The sequence below is a fragment of the Crinia signifera genome, chromosome 12 (genome assembly GCF_055691185.1).
Source record: "Crinia signifera chromosome 12, ASM5569118v1, whole genome shotgun sequence".
In the NCBI taxonomy this organism is placed as follows: Eukaryota; Metazoa; Chordata; class Amphibia; order Anura; family Myobatrachidae; genus Crinia; species Crinia signifera.
In genome coordinates, this window is record NC_139228.1 from 24,410,574 (window position 1) to 24,436,874 (window position 26,301).

General features: G+C 44.3%; 1 protein-coding gene across 13 annotated transcripts in view; it reads right to left on the reverse strand.

The window, feature by feature from the left end:
* Nucleotides 1–26,301, reverse strand: part of RYR3 (ryanodine receptor 3) — a 527,067-nt gene that overhangs the window by 182,509 nt on the left and 318,257 nt on the right. For 7 of the 13 annotated variants that reach the window (XM_083167846.1, XM_083167845.1, XM_083167844.1 and 4 more), the window contains 9 exons: nt 22,757–22,871; nt 22,538–22,670; nt 19,628–19,731; nt 10,955–11,090; nt 6,261–6,441; nt 5,020–5,128; nt 4,430–4,550; nt 3,331–3,500; nt 2,885–3,105 (listed from right to left, as the gene is read on the reverse strand). In XM_083167846.1, coding sequence (XP_083023972.1) covers nt 2,885–3,105; nt 3,331–3,500; nt 4,430–4,550; nt 5,020–5,128; nt 6,261–6,441; nt 10,955–11,090; nt 19,628–19,731; nt 22,538–22,670; nt 22,757–22,871 — 1,290 coding nt within the window. Of the gene's footprint in view, nt 1–2,884; nt 3,130–3,330; nt 3,501–4,429; nt 4,551–5,019; nt 5,129–6,260; nt 6,442–10,954; nt 11,091–19,627; nt 19,732–22,537; nt 22,671–22,756; nt 22,872–26,301 lie in introns of all 13 variants that reach the window. The other 6 variants (XM_083167836.1, XM_083167839.1, XM_083167835.1 and 3 more) reach the window with 1 other exon arrangement.

Below are 26,301 nucleotides of genomic sequence, written 5' to 3' on the forward strand. Positions count from 1 at the left end.
CGACCCAGGGCTTCAGAATGGCTATCACACATCACAGAACGGTGACGGTGTTCTACAATTACGCATTCCCTTTATTCAGGCTGCATGATTAATGACGGTCCCTTGCCCTCCAGTATTTAAGAGGATAATCTTAAATATATTTCACTTTACATAATAAGTGATACTTAACATTAAAAAAAAAAAAACGAAACCAATCCGAAACAAAGATCTCCATGGCAACCACAGACGCGGCCCTGACATCTGCTCTGCTCATGTCTGCAAGTACGCATTATGCACCAGTGATGCTAATGTGTGGGCGTTGTGAATGGAGAGGTGACTAAAGTGGACATAACTACATTAGCCCTGAAAGATTACAATGTACATCGGGATTCAATGATTTATTTTTAAGAGTGAAGGATTGAAAGGTCAAACGCTATATAATGTTATGGTATGAATAACTGCGGTAATGCTTCATGAAAGAGAATTCAGTGACTTCGCTGATGCCGCCGTTGTATATATATACATTTTTGTTCTGATTTCTATGTGAACCTTCAGATAGAAAATATCATTACGTATAATCATCGTACTGTACATATTGAACTTTGCTTTCTACTACTTCATGCATCATTGTTTCAAGTGCACTGAACTGCATAGATTGTTCCAAGCTGTTGTGATTGGGTCATTGTCTTTAGGTGGCCATACACACGCAGATTTATCTTCTGATCTGGCTGGTTGGAACAAAAACCTGGTTATGGATGAGAGCAAATGACAGTTGACCATTTGCTTGGAAATGCTGGAAAACTGACAAACTGTCACTCATCCATAACCATGTTTTTGTTCCAACCAGCCAGATCTGAAGATAAATCTTACTAGTGTATGGGCACCTTTTGATTAGAAGAAAAGTTGCCCGTTGTACAATGCAGATCTGGAATGAGGGATGAATGCCCAATTTGGCCCCACCAATGGGTGACCAATTTAGAAAATCATGCATGATTATGGGATCCAGATGGGGTTTCTCGTGGTGGAGACTTTGGGGGTCATTCTGATTGACTCAGTAAGCTGCGAAGCTTACAGCTTACCAAGTTCCTGTGACAACACCCTGTCAAATACATGCCCCCCCCACCGCCATATCCCCTCGCAACCATGCGAGGGGATGTGTTAGGAAGACCACATCCCCTCACATGTTCCTGCAGCGGGAGAAATAATGCTTTCCCCTGCCTTCACAAATATAAGTCAGTTGAGACTGACTTATGTTTGCGGCCACCGGGACAAAGACAGGGCGGGCAGCTGATGTCATGTGACAGAATGTTGGCTTCACATTACTGCATAGTTCTGTTCCACATCTGGTGGATCCCAACCAAAGGGGTTTTGATTGGGGCTGATGCCTGTTTGTGCCCCATACACAGAAGGTAATTTGGTCTGAAATAAGCAAGCTGGGCATCTTTCCAATAGCTTTATACATGGCAATAATGGGCAGTGCCAAATGAGCAAACCAAATTTGTAATGTTATTGCTATTAGGATAATAATGGGTTACATTCAAACAAGGTATGATATACAATTACAGACCATTTCTCTATCTAGCTCAGAGGTTCCCAAACTTGGTCCCCAAAATACACCAATGGTCCAGGGCCTTGATTCTGGTTGGCTCACAAAGCAGTGGTATTTCACTGCTTTGCAAGTCTTGTATCGCCGCCTGCCGGGCATGAAAATGCCCCAACCCAGGTGTGGTACAGGGATTCTGACAGTCATTAGCCCGACTGGCTGGACTCAGACAGCATGGCGAGTGCAACAAAGCCCCTTGCGGGCACGGTGGCTTGCTACGCTCGCCACCTATTCTATTCTCCCTCTATGGGGGTCGTGGACCCCCACGAGGGAGACTAGCCGGTGGCCATTGGGAACCCGTGTGTCTGTATTTTAACAGTCGGGATCCCGACGTCGGGTAAATGACTGTCGGGACCCCGACTGTTGCGGGAACCCCCCACCCACCCCCATCGCCCAGTGAAGATACCCGGAGCACGAATGGATGTTATGCATAAACATCTATTCGCAGGCTTGCGTGCGGGCCTGAAATAATTCGATGGTAGTGACCATCGAATGATTTCTGCAGTGCTAGCAAATCTAAGTCAGTCTCTGTTGACTTAGATATGCAGCATCCTGCTTCGAGAACTGGGTGGGCACGTGACATCAGCCACCCACCCCCATGTCTCTTGCATGGAGCCGCCCAGCGCACCCAGCATTTTTGTGGGTACGCCCAGGAAACGCATGCAATATTCCCCTGCCAGCCTCCTACCCGCGAGCTGCCCATCTCCGACACGCCACCGTGCAAGTCTCCGAAGGCGCCCACATAGAAGCCCTGCACATGAGCAGAGCTTCACCACCGAACTCCCTTGGCTACAGGTGACTTAAGTGTTACTTGATTAAACCATCTGTGCTGGACCATGGAAATACTTTACACCAGTGGTTCCCAAACTGTGTGCCGTGGCTCCCTGGGGTGCCTTGAGACACTTGCAGGGGTGCCCCAGGTTGGTGGTTCAGGACCAATTCAAATTATTACTTATTAATTATTTATGGGCAAAACCAGTTCTGGTATCTGTAAATCATAAAATGTGTAAAAACCTGCCCTTTACCACATACTGTAACTGACCCTAAGAATCGCATATAAACCCAATCTATTTAGCGTTATATTTATTCTGCTTCCTTTTTTTTTTGAAGCAGATACTCTGATACTCTGAAATTCTGATACTCTAGGGTGCCGTGATTCAAAAAAGATTGGGAATCCCTGCTTTACACCATTGGGTTGATTCGAGGACCGCATTCTCCTCTGATCTAGCATGTAATGAACAGTGTTATACAACACTTGATATTGCCATAAGGAAGACCGTAAGGCAATACAGGACAACTTACTGGCATATTGAAAGCAGACACTCTTCAATTGTGTCTCTCTGAGCTTTGGTTAAGGAGCGACCCTTGGACAGTCTGTACATCGTGTGCAGGGTGGAATCAATCAATGCTGCATAGTGTTCAGTGCCAGAGAAGAGGGGAGCGCACCGGGTGAGCAATGGGAGCACCGCCGAGCAGATATATCGGTTCAAAGCAAGAGCCATCTCTGTGACACTCAGGGAAGCCTGCAGAAATGAGCCAACATTAACCTATAATTGACAGAATGACAGCATTATTAACACACATGAACATGTATTTGTTTCAAAAAGGTGGATCCAATCATGCTTTCTTCTCTGGAACTATGGTCCGCCAAGGACAGTGGCAGAGGAGAACATTAATGGGCACTTCTCCTGTGAGAAAGAAGCAACCACTGCTAGGCACGCAATGTATTAGTCCTAGCGCTGACTTACTGTGTCTAAAGACGCTGATGCTCTGAGATCGGGTAAGAAGGCCACCTCCAGCAGATGAAGGAGGAAGCTTTGGTCCTTTATACCGTAGACACGGTCGAGAAAAAGCACCATGGGAGCCTTATGATCAGGGCAGAAGCTTGCTGCCATGTCAGGCTCAAACACTGAGCCATCTGAAAAAAAACGTACAGATAAGACTTCACGCTAGAACAGCTCCTACATTTGGTGCCCAGATACATTCAAATGTGTCCAATCCATGAGAAACGAGATCTGTGGACTATAGTCATAGTATAAGGGACACCTTCCATCTGTCAGACAGACACTGATCTTACACATGTGACAAAAAGGAACATCAGCCTGCATTTCTATTCAGGAAATTATTTGGGCGCGGGACAATTTAGAGGTAGAACACTGCTAGAAGTTTGACACAAGCTTAATGTCGATATGAATAAGGTCGACATGAGTTTTTCACTTTTTTTTTAATAGAAGGTGGTTTTTCATATTTTACTATCCTAGTGGGCATAGAGCGAGAACACAATAGTGTGCCGACCGTAGCTAAGCCCATGCCTGAAGCACGGCGAGTGCAGTGAGCCATGAGAGGGGACGCGGCACACTTATACGGGGTCCATGTCAACATATACACCCACATAAACATGAAAAACTCATGTCGACCGTTCTTAGGTTGATCTGGGTCTGGATCAAAGGTTCTACGGTGTCTAGTTTGACACCAAAAGTTCAACACAAGCAAAAGGTTGACAGGAAAAAAAAAAAAGTTTGGGAGTTTTTCACGGGTTTTGTGCGGGCATGGACACTGAATGAGTGTACGGTGTACCCGCGCCTGGCTAGGCATACTTTGGGTAAGGTGCCTCACTGCGCTCGGCCCACTTTGCCGTTCCCAGTTGTAGTCCGCGTGGATCGGAAAGCATAAATAAGTCCAACAAAAGAAAAACCGTTAAAAACCCACATCGACCATTGCCATGTCAGCCTTTTGTCAATATCGACCTAGCGCACAACTAAAATCAGACATTAGATATGGCATTGTATTGTCATTATTCAAATCAAGTGAGAAAAACAACTAAGATTAGTTGCTATGAGGTTTTACCTTTGTTAAAGGCGGGTAGTTTTAAGGGGATGCTAATAATCCCGACCAGGTCGTCAGTGGGCACCAGTGACCGGAGGATGGCGCGGATTCGCAAAGCTTCCCCTTTTCCAGCTTGGATCAACTATTGACACAACAGGAATCCAGCACTTAGCATGAGTGCACACAGGTGCGTTCATCACACACAACACTTATAATTAAGCATCCATTAAGTAGAACAGTAATTGCAGTTGGTATTACTGCAAAGGCATTGTCTCTGCATACTGGAAAGTAAGCTTGTTTATGTACCCTGCTTGTATTTATATCAATTAGGATTTACACGTACAGCTAATAAAGCCAATTAAAGCTGGCTACCTAGGTGTTCTAAAGTGTTTATTTAAAGTTTAACACAAAAAAAACCCCACACTAAATATAATGTACAAACAGAGGCATTTTAGTACATCGCATTATTGGCTTCGTGTGTCAGTGGCATTATCTACAGTGTATTTTATCTAATTCATTTAAATATTTTTCATAACAACAAATGTTCTTTATTTGCTTGTCTTGATTAGACTACTGATTGATGTGAATAACTGCTGTTATTTGTTACCTACATGGTTTTCTGGTGCACAGCGTCCCAGAAGGTCTATGAGCGCAGAATAGAAGGACATTATAGCATTTCCCATGTGTACAATCTCTTCTTCTTCTTCATCTTCCTCGACCCTAAGTTAAGACAAAGACAATATTGCGTCTTATGTAGTGGTGCCGCAGCGACAGGGCCTATAATGAGGAAACCAATGATCTTCGTACAGACACGCTCATTGGCTGCAGCACTAATACGCCAATGTGTAGATTTAGATGTACCATCGGTGCAGCCATTGTACATTGCACCGGGACTATGGAGGACTATTCACTGTCTAATCATGACAATTTGCCACATACTGATACAGACCTGCTCGCAGAGGTCTGAATTCATTCCCGATGGTGGGGGACTGCGCATAGGTGCTACGGCTCATGAGCAGACCCCCACAGCAAGCACCTTCAACGATATTTTCAATTGCCAGCGTGCAGGCAGGCAGGCAGAGGGCATTTCATGGGCGTGCCCACAAAAACGGTGGGTGCGACCATAGAAACGATGGGCGGGCCCCAGGAAATGCAGGCGTTCCCCTGCCTGCTCGGGGCAGGCGGCTGTCATGACATGACCTCAGCGCCCACCTCCAATTCAGAGAACACCGTGCAGCCGAAATGTAAGTCCTGGGTTACTTTGCAGCGGCGAGCAGAGGAAAAGTCATTCGATGGTGAGTAACCATCGAATGATTTCTCCTCTGTGCGGGCGCTAGCTCCAAATAAATGCAGCATAGCGAGCAAATCTCTTTACGATATATCATTACTGATATATATTCATCATATAGTCAAATATATATACCCCTGTGTGTTGCATCATGTCCACTATAGTATGCACAGAGTAAATGCACCGATGATGATGATGAGTATTAACCAGTGGCCGCTCCAGAGGAGGGGCTGCAGCACAGTCCAATATTCAAAAATGGGAGCAACACTAACTGCCAGTGATTCAAATTGGAGTAGCAGTTGGTGTACCTCCACTGTAGTCCAACCTCTTGAGCCGCCTCCCCTGGTATTAACCTATGTGTATGGATGATCAAATTAAGCGTATAGATAAGAAACTCTGCTCAGAAAGATGTGCACAACTCTTCATAAGAGAGAATATAAATCTCCGGGCAGGCAATTGCTGATTTCCGAATGTAACCCAGTAAAAAGAAATCGGTAAATCAGAGAGCGCAGGGATGGCAGATAAACTTCTCATGCATGAAGCATCTCTGAGCCCCATACTTACACTTCCCTCTGATACACCTGAGAAGGAAGGTCCAGAGCTGGGTTCTCGGAGATGTTAATAGCCTCCTGCATTGCCGCCAGCAAACCATTTCCCCCCTCTCCTCTCAAGGAAGGCCCAAAGCACTCAGGGCGTCGGATGAGTAGCTTCACTACCACACTGGCGTTCTCTTCTACGCTTTCACCTGGAAAAAAACAAGTGACACGAAAGCAGCCCTTGGTTACCAAACTGAGCTCTCCAGGGCCTGCAGTACTGTAACATCAATCGTGTATTTACCTGCAGGTGTAATTCCCCAAGGAAGATGAACGCAGCCTTCTGGAGATAATTGGGAGGAGAGCAGACTGAGCTGATCTCATAGCATAGCAGTTATAGGGCGGTGGTAATGGGGACACAATATATCCGCCAGTGACACATGTTCTGCTGACAGGATACAGGAGACATAGAATCCCTGCACTTAGCATACTGTATATTCCGCAATACACAAGAGAATGTACAGCCAATGGGCCTTATTGTGGTTGACTGAGTAAGCTTACCGAGTCCCAGAGTGTCCACCCTGCCGCCATGGCGAATGAGCCCCAATGGGGTATATTCAATGCGGCCAGCAAAGGGGGTTAAACGGCGGGGATCGTCGAAAACAAGCAATCTTCGCCATTGAACCCCGCGCCGTCCGCTCACCCTATTCAACATTCCGGGGGAATCGTCGCTGTCAGAGGACAACGAGGATTCCCCCAAACAGCGAGGCTAGGGCAGGGAACACGCTGCATTTAGCCTTGAGTGTCACTGTTTTAGTGGCCGCATACACCGTTTCCCCCTCGCTCCAAAAACAGAGTGAGGGGGAAACCGCGTATGCAGGGGGTCAGTTGAATACTGACCGCACAAGCTGTGGCAGCGAGCAGTCAACACTGCCCCCAGCATTGAATATTACCCAATGTGTAGTACTTTCCCATCACTCTGCTAACACAGGAAAGTATGCTGAAATCTGTGCGATATTTCAGTAGGAGCGCACTTAACGAAATGCATATGGTTTCCTTTCTATTAAGAAATGACCACTTATTAATTCTAGCACCGCATATGAAGAAGTAGATTTATTATGTGAATGTCACCTCTGCATACATTAACATCTCACACAGCCTTGTGTGCCGGCTCTCTACACCCCCCCCCCCCCCTTTCCTCTACCTAAATTAATGCCACTAATGATTTTCAATATTTTGTCATTTAAAGGCTAGGCTTATTCATTTTACACACATTTTATTCCGACACCTGTCTAAAGGTGAACGGATAATATTTATCCAGCAATGCTACGTTAAGATAATCATGAAATATAGAGAATTAAAAATACATAATTTTAAATAAATCCATATTATATATTGCTTATTATTTTTGTTTGTTTTTTCTTAAAGCAGAATTTCAGCGATCTGCTGTAACCGTAGCATGAACAGCCATTGGATAGCAGTGGGAGTAGGGCTGGGGACTCCAACGTGTCCATGTCAACTACAAGTGAGAACAGTAAAGTGTGCCATGTGAAGCGAGGTACCCTGCCCCAAGCATGAGAGGGTACGTGTTACACTAATTGGAGGTCCATATAGACAGATGTCGACACGCCAAAAAACATAATAAATTGTGGCAACCTTTTCCTGTGTTGACCTTTTTCAATGTCGACCTTCTTAATGTTTTGGCCTTTTCATGGTCGTCCAATAGTGGTCGACCTACTGACTGTCAACCTAAACACAGTCTCTATCTTTCCATCTACACCCACCTCTTTAGCACTCATATGTGGCATTCTGAATGGGGAACACTGAATGCCGATGCAAGGGGGCGGCCATCTTTAATTTTCAGGAGTCAGTATTTTTGAACATCAAAGATGGCCACAGGGAGCCAATCATGGCTTGCCGCTTCATCACCCCCCCCTTCTTGCATCAGCTATTATTAGCTCAACAAGGGAGAAGAGGCAGTCCGACGGTGGAGGAAGAGAGTTAAAGAGTTTCTGAAGATAGTAGACGTCATGGATGGGCAGTGGCCATGCAAAAGAGCTTAAAGACCAACACCCGCCAGGTGTGAAGAAGCCATGAAAGTCCCAAAGGGAGGTGGTGGCCATACAAAATAGCTTAAAGGCCCACCCACCTGGTAAACATAGAAGAAGACGCCATGGAAGCCCTGGATGGGCAGCGGCCATGCAAAAGAGATTAATGGCTGGCACTCACGGGTGAAGCACAAACAAGACAGAGCAGTGGGTGGTGTCAAAATGGCCCTGCAAACAACGTGATGCCCCAGGCAGGTGCTGCCCCTAGGCCTGTGCCTCATGGCAAATCCAGCACTGGAAATTACAGACTGTGTTCTAAACCACATCCAATACATTCACACTCAATTAAGTCCTGGTTTTAGTAAGACTGGATAGTCAGCCCATCACCTACCCTGCATACCAGAGAGATACTATATTAAAGATAATACGCACAACGTATTTTTCTGTTGTGCCCAATGTTGCAGTTTAGCACTCCTGCATGAGTTCTAGGCAGGGCCATTTCTAGAGGCGGACAAGCCGTGCAGCCGCACTGGCTTTTTCGCCACTGCTATAGCCACCGGGGCACAAGCTCCCCCATGACCCGCCAAAGCACTGGGTCAGCACAGGGGAGGGGGGCGCTTACCTCCTCTGGTTATTCTCTGCTGTCTGACAGCTGCGAACCATGGATAGCTTGTTTTTTTCTCTATTTGATCAGTGGGCATGAACTGCGCCAGTAACCCCCTGGGCAATGAAATTCCCCCTAGGCAATGAGCATGTAATCACCCCATGGCAGCAAGCAGAAAATCACCCTAGGCAACGATCATGTAATAACCCCATTACAACAAGCCGGAAATCCCCATAGCAATGAGCATGTAATCAACCCATGGCAACAAGCAGGAAATCCCCTGTGGCAATGAGCATGTATTCACCCCATGGCAACAAGCAAGAAATCCCCCGTGGCAATGAGAATGTAACTCCTCGCACATGACATGTAGGTAAGTGGCATTTATGTGACATAATGTATAACGGCCATTATGGTGTGGGGCATAATGTGTAATGGGCATTATGCTGTGGGGCATAATGTGTAATGAGCATCAACATGTGGGGCATAATGTGTAATGAGCATCAACGTGTGGGGCATAATGTGTAATGAGCATCAACGTGTGGGGCATAATGTGTAATGAGCATCAATGTGTGGGGCATAATGGGTAATGGACAACATGGTGTAGGGCATAATGTGCAATTGGCATCACGGTGTGTGGGGCATAATGTGTAATGGACATTATGCTGTAGGGCATAATGTGTAATGGGCATCACGATGTGCGGCATACTGTGTAATTGGCATCACGGTGTGCGGCATAATCTGTAATTGGCATTACGGATAAACAGTGCATATTGATAGTAGCCTTTCATTGTTTGAGCTTGATCTGTGAGGCATAGTAGGTCACTATATATATATATATACACGTCACGGTGTGGCCTTCAGCCCACCAACTTAAGCATGGGAGGACAACGACCATTCATGCGGTAACCAATGTCTGGTCATGCAGGTTGCTAAAGTGAGGTGTAAGGTAATTGTTTTCCTGCTAGACCACCCCTTTATAACTAGGCCACACCCTTATATTAAGCCACACCCCTTTTGTAGTAGGGTTGCAGAGCATCCAAGTTCTGGCTTCATGCAAGTGCCAGGTCTCTACTAAGTACAGTAGATAAGTCATTCCATGGTAACAAACGTTACATTTTTGGCTAAAAAGGTAATGTGAAATTTATTTTTTGAGCATGTGATTTGATTATTTTGTGCAAAGTATGTTTCTGTGGTACCTGATATGCTTTCATTTTGATACCAAGTTTGTCATGAAAACTGGTAGCAAACGTTACATGAAAAGGACATTTTCATGGAATGACCCAGATGTGTGGATGCCAGGTTAGGAACGCCAGACTACTTATGTTCAAAAGTTAAGCAATTTACCAAAATTCATATTAAATAAAAATAATAATATTGTGATCTATACAGATTTAACAATACCTTATTATTGTATCATCTTTTTTTAAATTAATATAAACTGTATATTTTAAATTATTATTATTAGTAAATATTATTATAATAATTATTATTATAGTAATTATTATTATTAGTACAGGTACCCCATATCCGTACATCCCATATCCGTACATCCCGTATCCGACTTATACCAAAAACCGTGGGTTTTTTTTGGGAACAATTCAAAATATATATTTTTTCCCCTAACTTTTTTTATACTTACCAAGTCCCCTGGCGGCCACAGCAGGCCTTCAGAATCCTCTCCAGCGGTCCCAGGAGTGCATTGCGCGAGTGCGCCGGTGACGTCACCGGCGCGCCTGGGAACTCACGCAATGCACTCCTGGGACCGCTGGAGACGGTGCTGAAGGCCTGCTGTGGCCGCCAGGGGACAGGTAAGTATTCCTTAAAAAATGTATTCCAAAAACCAGAAGAATCCCTTATCCGCAATGCTGGTGGTCCCGAGCATTTCGGATAAGGGATACTCAACCTTTATTATAATACTATATATTTTAAACTAGTGCTGCATTTTGCAAATAGTTTTAAAATATTTAATATGATCATTACACTACTTTGTGAAAGTAAATACTCCTGGATAACCGCGTAGCGTTACCTTTACATAATAACAATAATAATAATAAATATAATGCATATACTTACAGTTCACAAATACAGCAAAACGCAGGAAAGACAGGTAGCGTTCGCCCTCTATGGGGTTCCATCCAATATCAGGGTATCCTTTGGCTATTAACATAGGACAGCTCTGCAGCCCACAACCTGCCAGATATGTCACAACCTGTAGAAAAAGCAGACACATTCCTCATGTGAGATTCCAACAGTTTACAAAAGCAGGGCAGCGAGGACAACAATGACTGACAGAAACGCTCTCTAGTTATTTTCTTTCCTATATTTCCACAGTCTGAATCAACTCCTACAGCTGACAAGTTTTAGAAACTTGAAACATCCCTAACTTGGTGAAAGCAGCACATTTAGATGTCACATAAACCTGTCAAGCTCAGACCATCAGAGCAGGCGCTTGCAATCTCTGAGGTACTGTGCTCCTTAACATTGGCGTCATTTGAATTGAGTGCACACTGTAGGGATTACTTCTTCCTCTGTCATCTTTTACGGTTTATTTCATTAAATCAGGGTATCAAAAAGGATTTAGTCTTACAGTCGATTAACACAAAATATTCTTACAGTTGATTAAAACAAAATGTTCTGTAATAGCAAAAAGAAAAAAAAACTCAAATATATTTAATTAATTATTTAAAGGAAAAATAACAAAATATTGGTAATATAAACCCAAATATACCCTGAACAACCAATCGTCTTCACAGGTCATATGTTTAATTGGGGTCCATCTGTGCGGACAACTAAACACATGTTTTATTACATTATAAAAATACTCTTAGCAGTGGCGGAAGTCTCGGAGGCAATGGAGTCATTTGCCGCCGGGCGCCACGTTTGAAGGGGACACCCGGCTGACATCCATTGCCTCTGAACTCCAGCCCCTGCGTGCCAGCAGCCAGCCAGAATATTGTATAAGAACAGCGCTGCAGTGATCAGCAGCGCTGCTCCAGGAGCTCAGTCAGTGAGAGGAGGAGACGGGACTTCCTGTCACACACAGAGCCCCTGTCTCCTCCTGACAGCCCTGCAGCCCGTCCAGCTCTCCACCCCCCACGATCTTCTGTTCATGCTATGGAAGGTAGTGTACTCTTTTGTAGTGTTTGTTAAACTATTTATGTGTATTGTGTGTGTATGTGTGTGTATCTATATAGGGCTATGTTTATGTGCATTTGTTGCTATGTGTGCATATGTTGCTGTGCGTTTACAGAGGTGTGTGTGGCTGTGTGTATACATGTGTGTGTGGTTGTGTGTATACATATGTGTGTGTGGTTGTATGTTGCTGTGTGTATACATGTGGGTGTATGTGCATGTGTAGCTGTGTGTATACATGTGTTTGTGTGTGTTTGTGGCAGTGTATAATTGTGTGTTTACGGTATGTGCATATGCACTGTAGCTACTGTCTGTGTATACATATGATGTACAGTATGTGGCAGTGTGTATACATGTGGCTGTGTGTATATGTGTGTGTGCATGTGCCTCTGTGGGTGTGTCTGCATTACAGGATGGCTAACCAATAGTCTTAAGAAAGTAGGGGTTTTTTTTTTGGGGGGGGGGGGGGGGGCAACATCACACTTCTGCCTCCGGGCATCTCTTATAAACTTACGCCACTGACTCTTAGATTATTTAATTTACAAATAAGCATTATATCAAAAAGATAAAACAATAAAGCAATCCGAAAAAATATGATTAAAAACACAGATTAATGTAATACTGTATCTCAAAGGTTTTTAATATAACCTACAGCACCGATATGGTCATCATCTAAAATGTATAGAATATGGGAACATTAGTGCTCCAGGCTAACGCACTGTTTGGCATCCCGGTAGTTGGTATTCCTTATTGATGTCGGGATGCCAGCCTAGATCTCATGGCGGTAGCCGGGATACCAGCTTTGGTATTGTGAACGTTGAACGCATCCCTATGGGACAGCTGTGTAAGACATACAGTGCTCAAACACTAAATAACCATCAGAGAAGACAATTGTTAAGCCCCATACACACTAGATAATTTTTTTGAGAGATATAACTCAAAAGCGCCCTCAGAATTGTCTGAACATGCAGATCTTTTTTTACTATATTGCCAATAATCTGCATGTTCAGAGGGTCCCAGTGAAGTCACTGAACGATACAATTCACTGATATCGTTCAGTCTGTATGCTCAATTCGCCCACTCACGTCTGAAATAAGTTACAATATTGGCTGCGGTGTGGGTCATCTAGTGCGTATAGGGCTTACGATTGGGCACCAAGATGACTGTGCAAGATGTACAATCTCAGTGTCAGAGATGGAAAGAAAACCTGTTCATGGGGCCAAAATAGCCCAGGCCATAGGCAGAACAAGGGGGGAAGGTGGCGGGACTAGTGCCGGATTTTCCATTAGGCATATGAGGCACAGGCCTACTGGCAGCACCTTCTGGAGGTGGCAGGTTGTTTGCAGAGCCGCCGTGACACTGCCTCTTGCGCTGTCTTGCTTGTGCCACACCCAGTCGGCGGTAGCCTTTAAGCTCTTTTGCATGGCTGCCACCCAGCCAGGGCTTCCACGGCATCTTCTATCTTCAGGAACTCTTCAATGCTCCTTCTCCACCATTGGACTTAATCTTCTCTCTTGCGCAGTCTAATATTAGTCGTTTCAAGGCTAATATTGGACTTCATCTTCTCCATTGGACTTCATCTTCTCCATTGGACTTCATCTTCTCTCTAGCGCAGTCTAATATTAGACGTTTGATGCAGTAAGCCACGGCTGGCTCACTGGTGCCATCTTTCAAAATGTGGCCTCCTGAAAACCAAAGATGGCCAGGTCGCGCCACCTCATCACACTGCCCCCTTGCATCGGGTAATATTAGCCTGCACAAATTAGAAGCAGCAGTCCAAAAGCAGAGGAGGAGCTTTGAAGAGCAACCTAAAGATAGCAGATTCTGTGGCATTCCAAGATAGGCAGCAGCCATGCAGAGAGCTTAAAGACTGCCACCCACCAGGTGAAGATAGAAGACACCGTGGACTTCTCACGGAAGTCCTGGATGGGTGGCAGCTATGCAAAAGATCATCCACTGATCCTTATATGGAGGCAAGTGCTATTTTTGTATTTCATATTCTAACATTTTTTTCCTGGGTGATCAGCATATGCTCTTTTCTAACACACATGGTTGATCACAGACTCTATGCTCTGTTCTGCAGACATGAGTTTCAGAGCAAGAGTCGGTGAAACCGCACGGAAATCCTGATAATGCCATCTTCAGATGGCATTATTATCTCAAGGCTTACCCAGGTATTCTTTAACTATTTATTTGTAGTGAATCTGGAACATATTGTATTTTTCCATTAAAAGTATGGGGAATGTGATCTGCTTTATAAATGAATGCTAACTGAAGGGCTTGGAGGAAGTTTTTATGAAAACCGTTTTCACATTATTAAAGTAAAAAAAAGATCTATAAATATGTCTGTTAGACTCATAATAATAACCTTGGTCAAATTCAGATACAATACAGAGCTAGATTTCATCAGTTTCCTTGACATGATGGTGAGCAAAAGAAGCTTAGCACTTAGCCCATTGCTAGATATATTCTTTTATACTTTTATCTCTATTCAGACTTTGTAATGACCATAAAGATGATAGTACAGATGAACAGGATGCTAGAATTATTTACACAGAGGGGCTACGAGTAAAGATTTATTTTTTAAATTAAACAGAAGGTCTTATCCATCTTCAGTGAGGAGACATTGAAACAAAAAGATAAACTATATTTCCCCGAAAGATGATTCGGATAAATAGTAGTGTTCCCGCTAGGCTGTTTTAGCAGGGCGCTGCACCCTGCCCGATTTTGAAAGGGCAAAATGCACCCTGCCCCTCTGGCAGCGCCCCGCTAAAACAGCCTGCCTTCCTCCCTGCAGGTGAGACCTGGGAAGCCCGGCTGTAGATAGTGATGCCTGGCACTTCCCCGGCAGTGCAAAGCCTTCGGGGCGGCCGGGCCTACCCCCTTCTGTGACGGCGGCGGCCGGGCTCGCCCCTTCTTTTGACCCCCTTCTCTTTTCATCACGACGCGGCCCGGGCACGCTCCTTTTGTGGTGGCAGCGGCCTGGGACCGCCCAATATAGTGACGTCGATGGACCCAGTCCGCCCCTTCACGTTGCCCCCTTTGAAGCAGTGCCCTGCCTGCCGAAGTTCCTAGAAGGAACACTAAATAGAGTGCCATTTTGGGAGGTATGCGGTTGTGATCAATCTATGGATTTCCATTGTGACAGATGGAGTCACTCTCTGGCATCAATCAGATACAAAATAATTCGCCTTTTACCTCAGCAAGCCAGGTTGCTCCTGAGATTTTTAGACTCCGCTCCAACCGGGTGCGACCGGGTTTGTGACCCCCTTTTACATTGCTCTCCCCATCCAGCATAATGCATAGCAGATGATATCACCAGAGGTCGGTCCTGAGCCGGTGCTGGTAGATGAGAGCATTTAAGATTGGGGAAAGGGGACTGGGGTGGAGAACCTGCGCACAAGTAGCACTTACTCAATATAGTGTATAAGAAGTATCAAGTAATTTCTGTTAAATTAGTGTTGAATCCACAATAAAGGTGAAATATTGATTGGTATAATTAAGGAAGGAATATCACATTTGTGGAGGTGCACCCCTGAGAGTAAAGAGTCATAGGCCAGTATTCAATGAGAAAAATTTGCCTTGTTTTATGGCGAGTTTGTGCTATTTTCGCGTTGGAAGGAGCATTTTGCTCTCCAAAAGTGAACCACCCTATTCAATGTGATATTTTCGCCGTCTTTTTAAGTGATTTTCGCCGTGTCTCTCCGTGTAGCAATTCTCCATCTTTTCATGGAGAACTGGAATGTGAACTTTTAAACTAAAAGGTTTTTTTTTTTATTTTGGTGTAAAAAAATCAGGATTTTTTTTCTGTGAAGGGGCATGTTATTTTTATTCATGTGCTTATAGCACATGAATATATATTTAATAAAAAAAAATAATATTTTTTTAATTTTTTTTTTTTTTACACAGAGCAGCCAGCAGGGGGCGGGAGCTTTCGAGCCGCTCATTAGATATTCATATATTCACTGCATCCGATCATTACATATGCACGATCGGGTGCAGTGAAAACTGGGTCCCCCGCTGGCTATAGGGGGGGGGGGGGCTGCCTGGGTCCCGGGGAGCCCTCCTCCCCTCCACATATGTTCTGGGGCAGCCAGGGAGACTTTAATCTCCCTGGCTGCCACCGTCCCCCGGCTCCCTGCCAGCTCCCTGCCGCGGACGAGCTGCAGGGGTTAAGACTCGCCGCGAGTGGCGGCAAGTCTTAACCACATTGAATAGTGGGAGCAGGAGTGGCAGCGAGCCCTCCGGAACAGGGCGAGTGCATGGTGAGAGAAAAATCTCTCGCCATGCACGGAGAATTATTCTCATTGAATACTGCCCATAGAATTAATGAAAGCAAGAAAAAAGTACTCTCCTTTGTATAGGGGCACGCTTAGAGAAAAAGATTTCTTAGATTTATGTAATGTTACAATATTTAAAACATAACATTTATTATTTATCTATAAAAAAAATGTTTTTTGACAAACAACACAAAAACAATTAAAGGTGGAGTGCATCTACAGTAGGAAAAAATTTAAATGAGTTCACCCAGCATTGGGTAGCTGATAGTAGTTAGAGATGCACCCCGCTACCACCTCAAATCTGAGATAGTGAGTACTGTATAAATTTAGCCTGTAAATTTGGGTATTGGTACAGAGGTCTTCTCAGTTGGTGATAGCAGACTGAACACTGTTAAGTCTCAAAACATTAGCGAAATGTTACATTTGTAATATGGTCACATCAGAAATTCTTATAATGGTATGTGGGTTAGACCTCAACACCTATTGTGGAGGTCGGCGTTACACAGTGCAGACAAAATGTAGCAGCGGCAGCCTATGTCGATTATAGAGGAAATGAAGAAATTTGAAAAGCAAGTAGAAAAAGCCCAGTTATATTTGCTCAGGTTGTAGTGACCCACAAATAAGACAATGGGTAAAAATTGTTGTTTACTGGACTATAGGAAATGAGAGAGATGAGAGCATCTCTCAGCACTGGGTAATGCATCACACTTAACGGGTCCCGTGTCGCATCCGCCTGGGTTATCCATTTACACTGCACAGTGAACCAGGTTGAATCCATGTTCAACCCTGCTCACTACCCGGATGGAAATGCCGGGACTTGCGACCCGGTTCAGTTAAAATGGGAGCATTTACATCACCTGCAAACCCAGGTTTTTGCACGTTCCCATGCAAAAACCTGGGTTATTTAGGCTGATGTAAAAGGGGTATTAGTGACCATATACCGCCACTCACCAGAGCTGGTGACAGTTGCAAATTACTTTTGCAAAGGGGAGGCTAAATGGATTATTCTATGAGACACCTTATGGGTTACTGGGTTTACAGTGCTTCATTTATTGCCTTATTTTATTTATTATTAGTTATTACCAGTTATTTAAATAGTGCACACATATTCCACATCGCTTTTACAGAGAATATTTGACAATCACATCAGTCCCTCCACCAGTGGAGCTTACACTCTATATTCCCTAACACATGTACGCGCACACACAGACATTCTAGGGTTAATTTTGTTGGGAGTCAATTAGCCGAACAATATATTTCATACTTGCCTACTTTTGACTTCACCTCTCCGGGAGAAGCCCGGAGAGGCAACACGTCGGGGGCAAGGCTGACATCACTTGGCCCCGCCCCCCATGACGAAAAACGCAGTGATTCGCAGGCCTCAGAGAGGGGGTGGTGCTTAAATGACACGAAATGCAGTGATCGCGTCATTTAAGCCCCGCCCCCTCACCGAATACCCGCGATTTATGGTAAATTAAACCAGCGGGCATGGGGGAGCGGGGGTATCAGCAGAAAGCAGGAGACTTGCCCACCTTCCCGTGGGGCGGGGAGAAGGACCCGATTTCCGGGAGGCTCCCGGCCATTCCGGGAGGGTAGGCAAGCCTGAGATATTTTTGGATTGTGGGAGGAAACGGGAGTAAACCCACGCAAGTACGGGGATTATATACAAACTCTGCACAGTTAGGGCTATAATGGGAATCAAACCCATGTAATGCTGACCAGTACACCATCCTTACTGCCCTCTGTATATGCTTTATCATTTATTTGGCTTTCCATCATTGTCAGTAAGCAATGTAACTTTTGACAATTATGTGACGAGACTACTGCCCATGTCACTGGTACTGTGATTATGGTACTTGTGTATTAGCAGGGCGCCCACTAAGCAAATTGCTTAGTGGGTGATTCTGCGTAAGAAAATCGCATCGCATGGGCCGTTTTAGTGCCGTGCGATGCGATTTTCCTATGTAATATATTCACTGCTCTCTTGACCCCGACGGATCGCATCTCCCGCAAAATCGCATGCAATTTTATAGGGTGCGATGCCATTACATTAGCTATACACTTGTATGACATGCAATGAGGTTTTAAGCACCCCCCCACTATCCACGCCACCCCGAAGCCTGGGGAGCACAGCGAGCCCCTCGAGGGGTGGCGGAACGTGTCCTGCCTACATTTTCATACCCCCACTATCCACGTCGGTGTGGAGTTGCTACTATAAAGTGGCGCAAGCGAGAACGACAAACAAAAACTGCAGAGGGTAGTGAAGGCTGCGGAAAGGATCATAGGGACCGACCTCCCCCCGATAAGGGATCTGTTCTCATCCAGGGTAAGGAAACGTGCTGAGAAGATCGCAAACGACAAGCTGCATCCTGGTCACAACCTGTTCGACATCCTACCATCCAGAAGACGGTTCAGGTCCATCCCCGTCAAAACGTCCAGATCAGCAAGAAGCTTCTTTCCGTTAGCCGTCCATCACCTGAACAATCCAATCAAAGCGAATGCAATCCCAATATCAACAGCCAAACAACGTGTCCCTACTTGGCGACCTGACCACCATAGTCGTAGCTAGAAATTAAATGCTTGTAATGTCTTTATGTAATATATGTAATGTCTCCCTCCCCCCTTTTCATCCCTGCTTGATGCTGCACTGTAATCCACAAAAAATTCCTAGTGTGCGCAAGCACACATGGCCAATGAAGTTGATTCTATTCTATTCTATTCTATAGTGTGGCGAGCCACCGAGCCCGAAGCATGAGCTCGCCACACTATATAAAATCAACTCCACGCCGACGTGGATAGTGGGGGTATGAAAAGTTCAGGAGGATGCATTCCGCCACCGCTCGCCACGCTTCGGGGGTGGCGTGGATAGTGGGGGGTGCCTAAAACTTCATTGCATGTCATACAAGTGTATAGCTAATGTAATGGCATCGCACCCTATAAAATTGCATAAGATTGCATGCGTTTTTGCGGGTGGTGTTATGTGATGCGATGCGAACCGCCGGGGCCAAGACAGCAGTGAATAAAATACATAAAAACGGCCCATGTGATGCGATTTCCTTACGCTAGCGTATGTATGCTAATTGGGCGCCCTGCTAATACACAAGCACCGTGATTAGTTGTAAAACCTACACTAGGCAACGATGCGACCACCTTGACAACACGTCTTTGTTTAATCAGCTTTCAACAGCGCCAGTAGCAATCTGAATAAAGCCTAATGTACAGTATTATACATCACTACAGCACAACATGAAATGGCATTCAGCGACTATAGAACATGAAATATCTCTCTCATGATAAAAACGTTTCAATTCTCCAATGTTTTACAAAGAATTACCTTCTCCAGATCTGGCTCCTGTAAAGCCAAAGCAAGTTCATTGTTATCCATCACAGATGCTGCAGCGACATCTAGGGGTGTGGAACCTCGCATAGATGGAGAGGCTGGAAAGAGGATTTTGTTTAAATCATCAAATTGAAAAAAAAAATGTCACAATTAAAATATACCAGTACAGTATACTACGTTATAAGGTCAGCTTTACAATCCATAAGAAGGACGCAAAGATACTGTAACATAATTGACATTTTTTTGTGGCATGCCGATGACGCACATTATTTTAATTGTCCCAAAATCTATATACGTAAAGAGCAAGTAAAGGTTATGAATGAGAAAAGAATAAAAGGGAAAGAGGAGGGCTGAGGTATTCACCAATCATAGTTAAATGTGTATAACTGTTGTTGGGGGGGGGGGGAGATGTTGAAAAGGGTGCACAACATTTTGCGACGGTAATATTGGTCCTATCCAGCATTACATCTGATGATCTACTCCATCCAAGAAATTAACCAAGCCTGATCAGTATCTCTAAATGTGTGCGAAGGACAATTATGAAGATATTGCAGTAGAAGCAATGTGTAGGACGAGTATGGTGCGGTGTTTAGCAAGTTGTCTAGATGGGGCTCACAGCGGGAGTGAGGGTCATACAGTGTCCATACCATAATTTGCCAAAGCTATGAGGTCTTATTGTAACAAAGAAACTCCCAAGAATATATACACAATTAAGTCCTGGGAAAAAATTATATTTTATAGTTCCAGACAAAATTGCAGCAAGGGGATTGTATTCTATGGATAGATACAGCAATTGGGGGGCAGGTGTATTAAGCCTTAGAGAGTCATAAAGTGGAGAGAGATAAACTACCAACCAGTCAGCTTCTAAATGCCAAATTGGTATGTTTTAAAGAGGTAACGTCCCGACAGTCGGAATCCCAGGCCGTTTTCATCTGATCCAACAGTAACTCGACAGTCAGAATTCACGGTACTTCTTTACTTTCACGGCGCCAGCATGGCGCCGCGCGTACTTCCGGGTTACGCTCGCCACTAATTAAGTAAAATAAACTAAGTTAACGCCATGCCAACATGGATAGTTCATACCTCCACTATCCATGTTGGCATGGAGTTGATTTTAATTAGCGTGGCGAGCGTAGCGAGCCACCGAGCCCGCAGCGTGGGCGAGCGAAGCGAGCCCCGCAAGGGGACTCTGACGCGCGGCGCCATGCTGGCGCCGTGAAAGTAAAGAAGTACCGAATTCACTTTCCGGCTGTCGAGTGTCGGAAAGTTTGTGGATTGTCGAAAATGGACTTGGATTGTCGAGAAACAGCTGTGAATTCTACAAGCCACAACCGTTTCTGACAAAACAGGTCCGACTTTAAAAAAAAGTCGGATCTGATACCCTTCAATGCTGTCGTTTTTTGGAAGCATTTAATAGGTGAGTGACAATATTTCCCCTGTCGGGGAATATCAGCACATATTGAATGCCCCACAAAATGTCTGTCACAAAAAATGAATCTTCAATATGTTGATAAACCCTACCTATGAGTTACATTGTTTTTCCAGTAAATGAAGCCTTGTTCATTTTTAGTCAATAAGTATTATAAGCACCATAAATCTGGTCAATTACTGTATATTGGTCATGTTAACACAAGATACAAGATACTTGAGAGAGACTGATTTCCATTTGAAGTCAAAGAAGCTTCACAAGCTAATCCAGGAGATGAAAACCTAAATCTTCAGACTTGGAAATGTTGCAGGGTTCAGAAAGTTACCTGAAGAAATTGGGGTGAATGGTTTGGTGGGAGTGAAAAGGGAGTCCGGTATGGGATCCTGGTGGTCAGGATCCCGGCGGTCGAAATACCAACGCCAGGATCCCGACCGCCCCAATCCCGACAGGAGGACGAGCGCAATGCCGCTCCTTGCAGGCTCACTGCGCTTGCCACACTGCGGGCCTGGTGCTACGCTCGGCAAACTAATTTATTATCCCTCTATGGGCGTCATCGACACCCACAGGGGCAGAATATGGCGAGATTGTGGCGGTCGGGATCCCGGCTTTGGTATTTCGATTTTCACCGCATCCCTGAAAAGGACATTGTCATCAACAAATTAAATTTGATACTAAATATCTTGAATGGATAATGCTAGCTAAGGGCTTAATAATGAAGGCGTAAAGTAAGAGGTCTGGTGCCGGTAGAAAAAAAGGTTAGAATGTAAGCCACACAACAAGGACAGAATACTTTCTGTGCCTCCAGAGAAAGTTCTAGAGTGGAGAGTTTGAGTCCATTAATGGAATGTATTGAGTATTCTCTAGTGGCTGTTTAGACAGGCTAAAGACCACCATGTCTGAATGAATCAGTGAAGTAGGGGGTTTTAGTGTATTTGCTAATACCTGTGTCTGTGTTTACCAGGCCTATAGTTTAATAGTAAGGACAGATGGAAGGTTATTCCTTATCTATTACAGGATATTAGTGTTTTTTGTCCGTCAGAATGAATTAGTGACCTTCATTTTATTGTTAAATGTCTCTTTCACATGGGTGACCAAAGTGGACCTCAAAGTCTTATGATAGGACACAGGAAGGTCATTTGGGCCAAGGGTCAAATCACTTCCTTTGTAATGGGTCACCCAAATATAGTTGAAGTGGTGATGTCAATGCACGGTAAGACACAGGAAGGAAGAGACAACTCCGGGAGAGTCCTATATCATTGTCATGTGTGTGCATATAATAAAGTTTTGTATAGTATACAGAAATTAAGTATGTTGGGTCACAGTACCGTTAAGAAAGGTGTAAGTGTTATTAATTTTGCGGTTTTTTTTTGGTATTGTAACACTTGTGGCATCTGACCATTAACCGTTCACCTGGGAGAACCAAATGCATGTGAATTGATTCTGTCAGCAAGAACACACGTGTAGCAAATACATACCTAGACCAACGCTACTGTTCTCCAACAAGTAACCAAGGTGCTCAAACATGGCCTTTTGGTTCTGCCGACTAATTCTGCAAAAATAGCAGAGGAACCTGCAACAACTTGCCACCATCTTGGGGAACGCAATTTGCTGTAATAGACCAGTTAAAATCCATGTTAAAAAGATTTAAGAACATTTTTAATTTTGTTAAATAACGATACAAATGAGAGAGTTACCTGAGATTTATCACCACCTAGCACATTTACCATGACCTCCATAACGGTTTCATGCATCCCTAGGACTCGCATCAAGTTTGGATGTTGATAGAAGACTTTGTTGTTCATAATGTCACTAAAAAGGGACGAGGAAATGTTATACTATATACCCGGTTATTTATTCATCAACAGTGGTCCAGATGGTCAATTGGATCAAACTGACGTAACGCTATCACTTGTGTAATCATCTTCAAGAGGTTTAAATGTTTTCCATAGAATATTACAGTACTGTATACTGGTGTGTGTATTCGGTGATCAACCACGCAGAATGATTAAAACCAATATAACCCAGGTGTTAAGAGTCAACAACAGACGAGTGTGATCTGGCTCTAAAAATTCGCAGCAACATTGCATGCTGTTATTATGCATTTAGATCAGGGGGATGCAGTCAAAATCCCGACGGTCAAAATCCTGACAGGGTCAAAATCCCGACAGGGTCATAATACCGACAAGGACAAAATCCCGACAAGGACAAAATCCCGACATTTAAAATCCCGACAGGGTCAAAATACCGACATATAGAATGTACAGGTGAAACAGTCAACAGGACTTTCTGTCAACAGATCGCAAGGTCGACATGGGTTTTTTCACTGTTTTTTGACCCGACATGTGCCGACAGGTGGTATTTCATGCCCTACCATCCACTAGGGCGTGGTGGGAGAATAAAATAGTGTGCCGATCGCAGCAAGGCACCGTGCCCGAAGCATTGTAAGCGAAGTGAGCTATGCGAGGGGCTGCGGTTCACTTCCAACTGTGTCCATGTTGACATTCGGGTAAAAAAACAGTGAAAAACCCATGTCGACCTCGCGACCTGTCAACGGAAAGTCCTGTTGACTGTTTCACCTGTACATTCTATATGTCGGTATTTTGACCCTGTTGGGATTTTAAATGTCGGGATTTTGACCCTGTTGGGATTTTAAATGTCGGGATTTTGACCTAGTCGGGATTTTAAATGTCGGGATTTTGGATTTTGTCCTTGTCGGGATTTTGTCCTTGTCGGGATTTCGACCCTGGAACTAATAATTTCACTTGTGATTCAGTGAGAAAACCTGCAAAAACATGCACTGTGTGGGGTCCCGAGGACCAACTTTGAGAACCAGTGATTTAGATAATGCCAGGACCATGTTTTTATACTTTGATAAAAATAATTTTAAAATGTCATCATTAGAGACAGGATTATATGTATTTGCATATTTTGCCCATTCTCACTGGTTATTGCATATTTTACCTAAAATCTAGTGGTGGTGCATATTTTAGGCCCCACTCCCTTTCCACCTGCGAGTCACAGCACTGCTTTGCCCTGCTGCTGTTGGCCAGGTAGTGGTAGAGTGTGCAGGCTGGGGCAATATGTGCACAGAGTGGGGAACCTTGGATGTACGCTATGTCTGACACTGCTCTAGGCTGCCAATCCATGTTGATAAAAGTCAGTTGGGGAGGATGCCATGCTCCTGAACCTTTGCCTGCCCCTGGCCTGGGACTTTACACCAAGAGACAGACTTCTGAAGCAGAGGAGGCGGGTGGAAGGGTTGTGACATCACGCGGCGTGGAGGAAATGCCATGTCACAGTGAGTGTGCGGCGCAGGGAGGTAACCTTCCACTGCGCCACCCTCACACGCTATGCTGACATTTGATCCATCGGCGCTGGAGATGAGGGTCCGTGCAGTTAATGCCAGAAGAGCCTAGGACGCTGCAGTCTTCTGTAGCAGCCAGGAAGAAAAAAATCCTGTGTACAGCACTAGACATCTGCAGACGCTGTGGGCCTATTTTTGAGCTTTATTTGCAACTATTTTATGCTGATTTTTAAATAAAGAAGTTAAAAAGTACTTTTTTTATTATTTAATGCAGCATATTTTAACACTTTTCATGCATATTTTAAGTATTTTTCATGCATATTTGCATGCATATTTCAAGCTTTTTATGTTGCATATAATCCTGTCTCTAGTCATCATCTTTAAATCACTGACTTTAATGAAAACCGAATGGGATACTTTTATATTATTGTGTGAAACTAAATAAAAAAAGAGTACCAAATAATAAATAAATAAACTAATTATATTTATCATAAAGAGTGAATATACTATACACAAATAGACACCTTCCATTTGTTATTTATATGGTAAAGTATATAGACACCAGCTACACAGAAACATTTCAGATATTATAGTATACAGACATCTTCCATGCTCTAGCATAGAGATACCTTCCTACTGAAACAGTATACAGAGACATCTTCCTTATGTTATAATATACAGATACCTTCCATAAACGATCAATGACACAAGACTGATGACATCACTTTTATCACCACTTTGCTTTATTATATAAGAAATATACTCTGTCAACATGTTGGAGTATCTGAGTTTGATCATGGCCGCGGAGTCTTCATTTCTAACAGTGATCGGCAGTGACAGCTGCCTCGCAGCCGCAATACTGAACAGGATGAATTCTATACTAAGTCCTTCACAGTGACATTAGCATTAACTTTGGCTAATTTCTTGCAAAGTTTTAATCGCTGGTTTATGAGTCATTGAAATGCTTTCTAATATCCAGAACGATCATGTGGATCAAGCATCCCCCACATCTCTTACTTACAGGCTCATTTGAGCAGGATCATCTTCATTTCTTTTTCTTGTCTTTATATGTAATGTGTCTGTATCAGTGGCGTAACTATAGCGCCGCAGCCCCCGCAACAGCGGGGAGGCGCCGGGGGGGTCTGCGGGCACTATTGTTACTCCCCCAGCTCCCCCCTCCTTGTGTGTGCAGCAGGGGGCGAGCAGCGGGGTCCATGCGGCACGGGGGTACCTGCAGTCAGGGAGAGCCTGGAGGTCCCTGTGGCGCTGAGTATGACGTTGCCGGGGTCCCTGTAGTGACCTGGAAACAACGCACTATCCGCCGCACGGCGGCGCAGGAAGCGCTTCTGACTTTAAAAGCACTGGCCGCATGCTGATTGGCTGAATCATACCCCCACTTCTAAAATTCCACTTCGAGCACTGTGTGTATATATATATATATATATATATATATATATATACACACACACACACACACACAACATGATCGGTTGGTGTATGACTCAACGATGGTCAGTATAAAGACACCGAAACACCAACTGTATAAATGCCGACAGTCGGCATCCTTACCAACAGGGTATTTTCTACCTCGTCGGGGTCCACAACCCCCATAGAGGAAGAAAATAACCTGTGGCGGGCAAAGTGACCCACCGAACATGCAGCATGGTGAGCGCAGAGATTACGCAAGAGGCTTTTTTGTGCTCCCCTCCCTGTCCGCACACCGTCGGTCAGGATTCCATTGTCGGTATACTGACCATTGGTGAGTCATACCGAACCCATGTAATCCAGTGCAGAAGGGTCAGCTGGGAACATAAAATTACATGGAAGAAAGAATGGAATGATGCCAGAAAGCCAATATAAAGTCAAACTAAGGCAGATAACCTCCTTTACATCAGGGAACCCTATACACTTGCTAAAAGAATTAGAATACCATAC